Below are 12,477 nucleotides of genomic sequence, written 5' to 3'. Positions count from 1 at the left end.
TCCATGTTATTGCAAATATGAGCGGTTCATTCCCTTTATTGCTGAGTAGTTTCTGGTGTGAATATAGGTTTTCATTTGTCTGGAGTCAATACTTAGGAGTGGGGTTGCTGGGTCATATGGGTAAGTGTTCGTTTAACATTATTAGAAAGAGCCAGCCTGTTTTCCAAGATGGTTGTAACTACTTTGCATTACCACCAGCGGTGTATGAGAATTCCAGTTGCTCCACATCAGGTTTTTGTGGGGCTTTTTAGTTATTCCAGTAGGTGTGTAGTGAATGACTAATGACATTGCTCTCTTTTCAGGTGCTTATTTGCCATCCATATATCTTTTTTGACAGAGTATTGTTCAAATATTTTCCCTATTTTTTAAGTTGGGTTTTCTCCTCTATTACTGCATTGCTGTAGATTCTGGACAAAGATTTGGTTTTTTGCAAATATTTTATCCCAATCTGTTGCTTGTTTTTTGTTCTCTTAACAATGTCTTTTGAAGAGCAAACTTTTTTACTTTTAAGTGTTCCCATTTATCGATATTTCTATTACAGATTGTGCTTTTAGTGTTGTATGTAAGAAATCTTTGCCTAAGCCAAGGTTACAAAAATTTTCTCGTATGTTCACTTCTGGAAGTTTCGTAGTTCTAAGTTTTATATTTAGGTTTATGATTCACAAAATGGTAACTTTTTAACCATGAACAAGATAATAACAATTATACTGTTTTATGTTGCATGTTACCTCAGAGTTTACAAGTCATCTATTAAACCTTATCTCATTTTCTCATAATCCCATTGTTTTACTTTTATTTCTATTTTGTGGATAAGGAGACTGAGAATCAGGGAAGTAAACATACACCCAAAGTCTAGTAAATGGAGGAACCAGCGTGCATTCTAGGACTTTTGGCTCCAAGTTCACACTCTTTGCACTACACCAAATGGTTCTATTTGGTGCAGTTGCAGAATATGTGGGATTTTTTTTTCCTTAAAGAAGTTAAAAAAGAAGAAAAAAGGAAATTCATTTATTCTTTTTATTCTTGAAAAGTCTTCTTACTCTTTTACATGAAAGGATAGTTAATTTCCCTCTGATGAAGTGGAAAGTGAATGGAAAGTCAGAAATCCTGAAATATAATCCCCGCCCACCACTTCCTTGCTCGCCGGCCTTCCTTGCTCAGTGGCTAAGGTTACTGAGCCTCATTTTGTTCATCTATAAATAATGATATACCTATAAGATTGTTGTAAGGATTAAATTAGTTAAAATATGTGAAAATACCTACCATAGTACCTGGCATGTAGTAGATTTTATTACATGTTAATTTCTTTTCTTCCTGATGCACCTGTAATTTGTCACACTTGCCAATGGGACTCCAGTAACATGCACAAACTTCATTGCACTCTGATCAACATAGAAGATTCCATTTAGATTATCCTTGCATTCTACTGACGGGCATTAGGGTTGCAAACTTAGAAAATGAATATGTTAAATAAAATATCACCTTTCAGGAAGACTACAACAATATATATTCATTCAAGATATTTATCCCAGAGAAAGAAATCTGCAAATCTATTTCAGTAACCCATTGCAGTGTTCACCAATTATTTCTGTTGGTTATCCTTCCCAGTAACTGCTGGCTTTCGTTGAGTCCCTTCAATGTGCACATTCTAGGGTAGAAAGATCTCTAATTACATTACCTCTAATCCTCTCCAACTTGTGAAACTGAGGTTAGATAACTTAAGATCACACAGAGAGGAGGTGAGGGAGTGAGAGTTAAAACCCAGGTCTATCCTATGCGAGTCCAGCCTTCTGGTTTTATCCTCTACCATGCTGACTTTTCATTTTGCAGTTTTAGCTGGCCACTGCCACTCTATGTAACAATGCTTAATGTCACTCAAGAGCCTTATAGAGTCAGCTTCCAGCCTTTCAGAGTGATCTTAGCTCCTTTTATCTTTCTCCACCGGGCTGATTTCAGGCCCTTAAATCATCTAAGTAGCTCATCTCAGAACATTTTCTGTTTTCACCTTTCTCTTCTGCTCTGATGCCTGGAATTAGACTTTGGTGTTGCCCTGAGGACTGCTGAGCAAGGCAAGAAAGGCCTTGTAGCCGCTGCTGCACCGCACACCTGTGTATGTAGCTGTGTCCCACCTACTCATTAACTCAAAGAACCAGAGCCAGGATTTTTCCTAAATCTCAGACTTAACCATCACCCATAAAGAGGCCACCGCATTCCAGGCAGCTGGTGTTTGCACTCACTTTGTCAGTTACTAAGATTAGCGGGTAACAGCGTTGGTTGACATTTTCCATGCCTAAGACTGGTGCTCAACACTGGGGTTACCGAGAAGTAGAGAGCAGAGTCCTGAAATCTATTTCAAGACACAAGACTTACACAAACAAGAAGATAACTACAAATTGATTTCCTCAGAGAGGTGTTGACGGTAGTGCATGATACCCACTGCGAGCCCATAAGCCTTCACAGAGTGGTTTCCATTTCCCATTCATATACCCCATCCATGCAGAAAGCGAAGGGGTTCTGCAGTCAGGCAGAAATGACATCCCACGGCCGGCGCCCTTACTTCCTGTAGAGACTGCAGTGCCTTGCAGGGTTGTCAAGAGGATGAGAAATGTTGTGTATGGAAGCCCTTAACACAATGCCTGACCCGGGCTGGGCCCTTTGTATGCCATAACCCCCGCAGATAGATGTCTCCAAACCCACCCATTGCCTATCCATTGGCTCTGCCTCAGTCTCCTACTGAACTGGGGGCTCCTTAAAAGCAAGGATTTTTCCCAGAAGGCAATCGTGAGGAGTGTTCACCCACTGCTTTCTTTTCTTTGATTTTCCTTTTTTTTTTTTTTTAAGCAGATAGGCATAGGAGTAAAGGTTAATACATGTTAAATAGAGGGAAAGGAGTCTTTCACAACTCAAGAGGAATCTGGGGTTGATTAATACATGACAAAACCCAAACATTACCACTTAGCTTTTAACTCACCTCCAACTTGATGCCTGTCAGACCAGCAAGAAAAATCAATCCAAAGCATTAGATAAAATCTGCCATGAGCAGAAAAGCTTTCTTGCCTGTGTTGCTTTTCACCTGGCAACAAGCTCCCTTCTTGTCCTCATGCAAGGTCATGTCATTCCCACCCACCTCTTAATAGCACAGACGGTTGTCCTGGATGGAAAGAGCCCCAAACGAGTAATGTGCAGAACCTGATGCCAAAGTCACTCATCTTCTTTTTAGAGGTATCTTCTGGGTTTTTCTTTAGTGATAAATGGTAACTGTTAGGCTCAGCTCAGATAATGGATTTGTTTTGTATTTGCTAACGCCAACAGTTCTGAGCAGTGGAGAGGCTGGAGGCAAAGAGAGCTTTCTACCTATTGACTTGCAGAGAGCTTGGTGCTCACCCCGCCTGTTCCTTCCTTTCAGGTTGGGCAGGGCACATCCGGGACGTAGCCAGGAAATAGGTGGCTATAGCTTTAAGGTCAGCTTCCTGCAGCCCCAAAGACTAGTTTGACATATGACTGGATGGACTACCTCTTTGTATTGTCCATTCAGAAAATAATAACCAGCACTCAACAAAATGTTGGTCTCGAAAGGGGACATGTCTTAATGCAGAATATTACTTAAGGCCTTGTAGAAAGTAAGGAAGAAACACTGATCCATTATATTGAGAAGCCTGGAGATAGGGGGCAACACAAACCATAATATAATCATTTCTACCCAAATTTGAGTGCCTGCTGTTTGCCAGATTCTGTACTGAGCACCGTGCATACCTAATCTCATTAAATTCAATCCTCCCAATAATTTTACAGGTTAGATATTAACATTTCCAATTTACGTGTTTAAAAAAACCCAAGGCTCAGAAAACCTCAGTAACTTGCCCTGTGTCATTCCGCTAATAAGTAGCAGGGCTGGGATGGAAATTCAGACCCGCTTATTCCAGAGCCCTTGTTTTTAACCACCATTTGGCTGCGGTCCTTCCCTAAAGTCAGATGAGGCCATGGGAGTTGTTAAAGAAGAGGTAACCCCACAGCAGTAGTCACAGACTGGGGGCCCACTGGCCAAATTCAGCTTATGGATGTGTTTTGTTTGGCTCCAATAGTTTGGGCCTGTATGGAATTTCTTTTTACTATTTTAATTGCCTGCTATTTTAAAATTTAGGAGCTATGACATAAAAATGCAGATCTCTGATTTTGTTTGCAAATAGGAAGACCTGCCAACAAAAGAATGAAGCTGAGGGGCAACCCCCTTTAAACATGACCTGCTCTTTCCCCTTTACCGATGTCCCTGCTCTCCCCTATTGTCTTCCTGGCCCAGGACCAATGTGAGTGGCCATTTCTCATCAGGCTTGCACTGCTGTTTTCCTTTTGGTAGCCTTAGAAGGAACATGAACTTTTCTGGGTCCTCAGGTCTCTATCGGAATTTTCCACGTGGCCCATTTCTTTATTTGCATCGCCTGTCTGTACTTGAGATGGTGACTATTGTAAGAAAGAAGCTGAGCAAAAACTGGTGCAAACTTGATTTGTTCTGTTTTGCTGGAACTATACTCACAGTGGAAGCAGTTCCCTTGTGCTGAGAGTGGCAGCCAGGCCTTGAAATCTGCTGACTGCCTGTAGTTTATCAGCCTCTGGTGGCCCTTAGTGGAGCCGTCCTGCCAACTGGCCGCCGGTCCTGCCAAGTGGCAGCCAGCTCCCTCAGCATCCCACTAACGACGCCTACGTCTTCCCTTCTGCTCACCCAGTGCCCAGCATGCAGTTTGCCAAGGATTTGCTCCTAGCGAAGGAAAAGGAGGGCGTCCTACACGTACCCATCATTCGGAGTGGGGACCTGAGCTACGAGTCGTCAGTGAGGTGCTATACTCAGGGCCATTCAGCTCAGGTCATGGAGGACTTTGAGGAGAGAAGAAACACAGACTCTTCACGGATTACTTTTCTCAAAGGGGAGAAAGTAAGTGGATTCATGGTGCCTGAAGGATGGGATTCTCTCCTTCCCTGATGCTTTTATTTGTCCATAGTGAAGTAATTTAGACAAATTCTGAACATCCTAGGAAGTTTCTAATTAACCGTTCATTCTTTTAATAATATCATCTCTTCTATGTGGTTGTCCTCTTTGTCTCCCACCTATGACCAAATACCTATGTCATTGGCTGAGCTGGGATGTTTAGATGACGTAGAACATTTTTGGAATTTAACAGAATCAAGTGACTGGGGACTCCTCTGAATTTGAACCTACATGGGAGATGAATACACTCCACTAATGTTATCTAGAGAAGGAGGAGACAGCTCTCTAATACCTGGGCCCCGGTTCCAGGGCAACACACATTCTGGCATAGGACCAATAGCACAGGACTGAACACCTGTTCAGCTGAGCGCATTCAAGACAGTGGAGTATTCTCTTGGCAATATAATGAAAAATGATGCATACGGACACAAGAACTCCTGAGAAACTCCAGTCACTAAGTGCGGCTGCATCAGACTCAAGGCTTGCAACCTCAGTGTATATCCAAAGCATATATTGAATGAGAATCATATTTCTCCATTTTTGGGTCTCAGTTTCAGATGATTGAGTCAGTTGTACCCCTTGTTTCGAGGCATGCAGTCCCCATTGGTCAGTTCAAGGCCCTTCTCTTTATTTTGTTGATTTATTCATTTCATTTTACCCCTATTCTGCAGCCACATTCCCTTCCCCACCTCAGAGGTAATCAATCGATTGTACTTAACGTGTATCTCTCTTATTTTGTATTTGTTCTTAAAAAATGTCTGGTTCTTTATGTATATGATTTTTATTTCTAAAACTGCTACTGTGTTATATCTTTTTCAAATGTTTTCTGCGTTCACTCAGCAATATGTTTTAGTATCTGTGCATGTCATTTATGTGTCTATCTAATCTGTTGCTTCAAACTGTTGCCTAGCATTTCATTATGTGCCTTTACTACCATTCACTCTCAGCAATAGACAGTGAAGACCCTCAGTTTTAGGGCCCAGTCACCTCCTCCTATCATGCCGCCACCACTAACAGTGCTGCAGTGCAAATCCTCTTACATGTCCACTTACACACCCGAGTGGGGATTTCTTTGGATAAAAACTCAGCAGCAAAATTTCTGGACCACAGGGCATGAAAGTACTTAATTTGAAAAAATAATATCAGAATACTTTCCAAAATGTCACTAGCAGTACATGAATGTTGCTAAAACCCTACATACTCTTCAACACTTTTTCAATTACTCATCTTTCAATGTTTACTAATCTGGTATGTATAAAGTGATATCTCATTTTAATTTGCATTTCTCTAATTAATACTATTTTATATGCTTGTTAGTTTATTGAGTTTCTCTTATGAAAATCTATTATTTTTATCCTGTGTTCCTTATTTTATTGTATTGCTGTCATTTTCTTACTGACTTGCAGTACTTTCTTGTATATTCTAAATATTGATCTTAATATTAATAATCCTAAATAGTAACATTAATCCTTGCCGGTTTTAGATGTTTTAGATATTATAAACATAGTGTCTTTCTCTGTGACTCATCTATTACCTTCGCCCTTGGTGTTCTTAGTTGAACAGAAATCTTTGTTTTGATATAAGCAAACGTGTGAAATTTTTGCCTTATGATTAGTTCTTTTGAAGTTTAGCATAAAAAGACTTTACACATTCCAGGTCACCCGAGGTTCTTCCTCCAGTCTTTACCACAAAAAAAAAAAAAAAAAAAAAAATCGATAGCGTCCTTATTTGAGACTCTCAAGTCTTTCACACCTTTATGACTCATAAAAGCCCTGTCTTAGTTATGTATTTTATGGGAATTTTACTGGTGGCAGGTTGAAATACATGTTTAAAACACATGTAAATACTATAAATACAATCTTCAGCTTTGAGTCTGCATGTCTGTATTTGTTTTAAGTTCAGAAGAGGATTCTCTGCCTATCCAAGAGGCAGTTTGTAATTAAATAAGATTATAAAGAAAATACAGCTTAATAGTCTAGATGTTACCCACATGGCAATCTCTCATTCCTAAGCACATTTTGGAATCTTCATCTTCTTTGTCATGCTAAGCAATATGTCTTTGGAACTTGTCATTCACTAGAATGTCTTATTTTTTAAGATATACCGAAGAGTCAATACTAGATTCATGCTTTCCATAAAGAAATTCTTATTGTAAGAAAGATGTGGTAGGGATAAAAAAGGGAACATTCTTCAGGGACTTAAAACCAGGTCAGCAAGCCACAGGTAAATGTTCACAGAGATGTTCTCCCTCCATTTAGTATGACTTAGGAAGTATGACAGTGAAAGCTCTATATCCACATATCCTTTGCAATATGGTAGTATAATGAATTTAAAATGGTCCAACTAAAAATAATCACACTTCATATCACATGACTCTACAATCGAGGCTGCTCTGTTATCTAAAATGTTGTGACCTTATTTTACGTTTTGCCAAGAAGACAAGTCCTCAGTAGAGAATATTCAGTTTGGGAAGCGCTTGATTTCTTTCCATCCAACAAGGATTTAGATTGTGTTCTCAGACATTCAGTTCTCAGCAGTTTTCAGATGAGCCACCATTCGGCAACACATTTGAGAGTTCTGTAGCTTTTAAAGGTGTCTTTAGCCTAACAAGAAGGCTTTCTGAGTTCCTTATAAGATTCTTCAATTTTCACAAAGGAAAAGGAAAATCATTCAACTCTCCAGGAAGTCTAATCCATATGTTAAACCCTCACCATCAGAAATCTACCTATCATAACATGTACAAAGGTACAGATGAGCCCAGGCAAAATGCGGGAAAGCACACAAATGTTCTACAGGTTCTTTTTAGTGATTCATTTTATTGTTTTTCATAACTCATGACCAATAATTCAAAATCGTTTGGAATATTTAATACAAGTCTCCACATATAGGTAGGTCCACTCAGGCATGAACTGTTAAACATTCTATTTTATAAATGAAACGGTTGGGATATTTTTGAATCTGTGTTGACTTTTTGATGCTACAAAGAAGAAAAATCATTTTCTAGGGAAAGCCAAGCAAATTTTTGATATCTCCCTGCAAATTTTAATCTTCCTTGTGCCCTTGGCTCTAGATGAAGAACTGTACTGTCTATATCCACGACGACTCCATGTTTGAGCCTGAGGAACAGTTCAGGGTCTACCTTGGCCATCCTCTTGGGAACCACTGGAGTGGAGCCAGAGTTGGAAAGAATAACATGGCCACCATCACCATATCCAATGATGAAGACGGTAATGGAAGAAATTGCCTTTAGTTACTCTTAAGTTGATGGGACATGAACTGATGTTTTACCAATAACATAATTATAGGTGTTTTGAAAAATGAAAGCACTATAAAAGTGTCTACTGATAACAGTCTTAGAGTATTTATATAAAATGTTGGCAGCAACTGATCACCATCTACAGAGCTCCAGTATTTTAAATCACACTGTTCTCTACCACATCACCAAGAGATAGGGAACGAGTATGGTTAAACGCTAGGACAGAGATGCTAAGACAGACAGAGAATAAAAACTGTTTAAGTCACTGCAATTCAAGAACAAGATTGGAAATACAATCAGAATCAGTTGAATCCAATGAACTGATTTAAAACGCTGCCACCTTTCTGGAAAAGTCTAATTTCTCAGTTTTCTTCTCTCTAATTGATTTGGCCTACTAACCTAAAAACACTTAAATTCTTTAGTCAGGTGTCAGCAAAGAGTGACCCAGGCACCAAAGAAAACAAAATCTGTTTCAAATAGGGACATAATTGTTTTATTAAAATAGGTATTTTAATAAATGGACAATAAAACTACAAATAGTAACAGCTGTTTTTATTGAATATTGACTGTATACTAAGAACCATTCTAAGCATATTATACTATTTCATTTCATTTCATTCTGACAGTAGCCCCTTGAGGTAGGTGTTATTATTCCTATATTATAGGTAAAGAAATTGAACCTCAGCAAAGGTATATAATTTACGTTCTTAGTTACACAGCTGTAAGCAACAAAAGTGCATATAAAACCTTATTTTATCAGATTCTAGAATCTACGCAAGAGTCAGTGAGACTCTTAGGGTTTCTAATATTAAAATAGGGACTAACTTGGACATTGGGAAAAAAGCAAAAAAGCCAGCCTTGAAGGTGAATTAGCCCTTTACCCAAGGAAACTCAGGTTCAAATCCTGAACCTCTCCTGTTCACCCAGAAAAAGTGGACCTCTCCTGTTCACACAGAAAACCCAATGACTGAAGCTCAGAGAAGTAACAAGTTCACACTGTGTTACAGTGACACACCTCAATTTCAAAGAGCGTACACAGTAACAACTATGAAGTCTAAAATGAAGCGTATCTTCTACAATTAGGAAGAACTGATTTTCTGAGAGAGAAAGAGGGAAGTGAACATAGAGACAGCAGAAATTTCTGAAAGAGTCTATATTTTAAATGGTATAAGATTTGTAATTGCTCCCAATTTTTCCATCTTCTTATCCCACTCTCTGCACCACTACCACGTTGCCCTTCCTCATGAGAATATAATACAAAAGAAGGCATAGTTTGAATTTTTTTAAAAAATCAACAATTAACCATTTCATAGCAATGAGGATAGTACCTCAAATCAGATTGTGTTAGGAAATCTTGTGTTCCTGAATTATTGTTGTAGCCGGTCACTATAACTACTCATCCTTAACTAAATAACCTGTGAGAAGTTAGGAAAAGCTAAGCGTTGGGGAGCTGAGAGCACTGGGAGGGAGAGTCCAAAAGATCAGAGGTGAGAGAGAGATTTGGTACATTTAAGCAGTATATAAATGAAATTCATATCTCATAAATGAAAAGGAGTTGGTTCATATAATCAGTCAATAGATATTTATCAAGGGCTTAACTGTGTCTCTGTCCCTTGATAAATTGTGCAGATTTTTTTTTAATTGTGCAGATTTAAAAACATGCTGTGAGCTATAATGCCTAGATGGAAACTTGGACATCATACATTTCAAAGTGCTTAAAAATATTTCTTCTACTATACTGTTTTTAATAAGAAATATGTGAGAAACAACTCCTGCAGAGTCACGGATAAATTCCTTTTTCCAAAGTATTGCTTAGGGGTAAATACTGATTGATTTTTATTGACTGCAAGCTATTTTGCCTTTGTATTGTTAACTAATGTGAAAAATTCCCTCTTTTCATTAGAAGGTGTTTTCATGGGAGGTGGAGCTCTTTGTCACTTTTCCAACTTGCTCTTGTTTTCCTAACCTTGTTTCCTTAAGCTCCCACCATTGAGTTTGAAGAAGCTGCATACCAAGTCCGGGAACCCTCAGGGCCAGATGCCACGGCCATTCTGAACATCAAGGTGATCCGCAGAGGGGATCAGAACAGGACGTCCAAGATTCGCTGTAGCACGCGGGACGGGTCGGCCCAGTCCGGTGTGGATTACTACCCAAAGAGCCGAATCTTAAAGTTCAGTCCTGGTAATTGAATGCCAATCCCAATCTGTAGGTTTTACTTAAGAGAGAGGCAAATATCTTAGATTTGAAGAAAGGAATGAGCAGAAAAATGAAAGAGAGAAACAGTAATTCCAATAGCGTGAAGTACTTATTAAGCACACATTTGAGATTGTGGGAGTCTTTAAATTTTCTAATTAGTAAAAATGGCATGGAAAAAGAAAATAAAAGGGCAAAGAAATGCTTTACTTCAGAACATCCTAGGCATTTTGGCTCATTCAAAAGGACTTTTTTTGCTGCTGTTGTTAGCCTATGATTTGGTTGAGCAATGGGAGCACTTGATTTTTTAAAAATATACATGAGTTTTTGTATATTTTTGAATGTTTGTCATTCAGCAAACATTGGTACAAACCACTGTGCTGGGCCCCTCGGGGATTACTAAACCCAGAAGGCACAATCTCCATGCTCAAGTGGTTTGACATCTACTAGGAGGTGCTATGAAGATGAGTCAGGGAAGAAGGATGGGATTCAGGTCACAACCAGCTGTTTAACTGTCTGATGTATTTATTTAATGGAAGAAATGAGACAGAGGAGGAGTTGAATTGTATGCTTGGCTTTTCCCCAGAACTTTCTGGAGCAGTATAAGGTGAAAAGGCTGTTATAGAGCCTGGCACCATTTGTGATGTAGCCAGAAGTGGGCAAAAGTGATAGAAGGCCTTTTCAGAGATGTCTTGGCAAGTGGAGGGAGAAAATGACTCCCTTGGAAATGGAGGCGGGGGGGGTGGTCTCTATATGTCCCCGTCACCCACTGGAGCTTCAGAGGGCTTTCGGCTCCATCCCATGTGCGTCTGGTTCGTGTTTACAGGGAGGGTAGGTGCCCTTCCTCCACATCCTCACAAGGACCTCTCTTCCAAGTGTCCTAGCTTTTTCCTTTTCTGCATAAGCATCTGGGGGAAAGGCAGGTCTTAGAAGCCCAGATGTCTATAGGAGAGGAAGAAGGGCACCTTGACTATTGCCCGAGATATCTGCACCTTCAGAGAATCACTTTACGGAAAGGAAGGGGGTTTCTGAGCTCTAACCCTCCCCATCCCAGGCTGCCAAACCTTCACATTATTGTCTTTGCAGAAATGGCCTGGTAGGTAGCCCTTGAGCTATCGGTACCCAGGAGACAGCTTTGAAGGATGGTGTGCAAACACCCAGCCACACAGGGGCTCATGCCTAAATGTAAAGGGGAAAGAAAAGTTAGGCAAAAAACCTCATGGCCAGGGTGGAGTGCATTTTGGATCATAGATTTTTATTACCACCAGCTAGTGTCAGGCAGGGGCTGTTAATCCTCATATGGTGTTGCATGGTAAATCTGCAGTACTGAGCCTCCACCACAGGTGGAATTTGGCCAAGAAAACAGATTTCTCACTTGAGATGGGGCCAACGTGATAAGCAGCCACTACGTTGATAGGACACCTCTGAAAGGAAAGGGCATATTTCAACATAAAGCCTCAGCAGTGCCAACCTGCACTGTCTTAAGTGGGTCACTAATGAGGACCTTTGCCCTCTTTGTTCTGTCCTCGGCGAAGGTGTGGATCATATCTTCTTTAAAGTTGAGATCCTGTCCAATGAAGACCGGGAGTGGCATGAATCGTTCTCCCTAGTCCTTGGCCCGGATGACCCAGTGGAAGCTGTGCTTGGGGATGTGACCACTGCCACAGTGACGATTCTAGACCAGGAGGTGTCAGGGAGCCTCATCCTGCCAGCGCCGCCCATTGTGAGTCTCTCGACCCAAAGGATCGTTGCTTATGTCCTAGTAATTAGATAAGAACTTGAGAGAAGCAGGACTTCCAATGCTGCACGTCTTCATTTTTCTAACACAGTGATTTTCTTTTCTTTTTTTTTTTTGTTTAACATCTTTATTAGAGTATACTTGCTTTACAATGGTGTGTTAGTTTCTGCTGTATAACAAAGTGAATCAGCTGTACGTATACATATATCCCCATATCCCCTCCCTCTTGTGTCTCCCTCCCATCCTCCCTATCCCACCCCTCTAGGTGGTCACAAAGCACAGAGCTGATCTCCCTGTGCTATGCGGCTG

At 40.2% G+C, this 12,477-nt stretch overlaps 1 protein-coding gene across 7 annotated transcripts in view; it reads left to right on the top strand.

Moving 5' to 3' along the window:
* FRAS1 (Fraser extracellular matrix complex subunit 1) overlaps positions 1 to 12,477 on the top strand; it is a 457,113-nt gene that overhangs the window by 409,148 nt on the left and 35,488 nt on the right. For all 7 annotated transcript variants that reach the window (XM_057546917.1, XM_057546920.1, XM_057546919.1 and 4 more), the window contains 4 exons: positions 4,722 to 4,927; positions 8,052 to 8,208; positions 10,218 to 10,418; positions 11,966 to 12,153. In XM_057546917.1, coding sequence (XP_057402900.1) covers positions 4,722 to 4,927; positions 8,052 to 8,208; positions 10,218 to 10,418; positions 11,966 to 12,153 — 752 coding nt within the window. The remainder of the gene's footprint in view (positions 1 to 4,721; positions 4,928 to 8,051; positions 8,209 to 10,217; positions 10,419 to 11,965; positions 12,154 to 12,477) is intronic.

This window comes from Balaenoptera acutorostrata, chromosome 5 (genome assembly GCF_949987535.1).
Source record: "Balaenoptera acutorostrata chromosome 5, mBalAcu1.1, whole genome shotgun sequence".
In the NCBI taxonomy this organism is placed as follows: domain Eukaryota; kingdom Metazoa; phylum Chordata; class Mammalia; order Artiodactyla; family Balaenopteridae; genus Balaenoptera; species Balaenoptera acutorostrata.
Note: the sequence above shows the minus strand (reverse complement) of the source record. Positions and strands in the feature narration are given on the sequence as shown.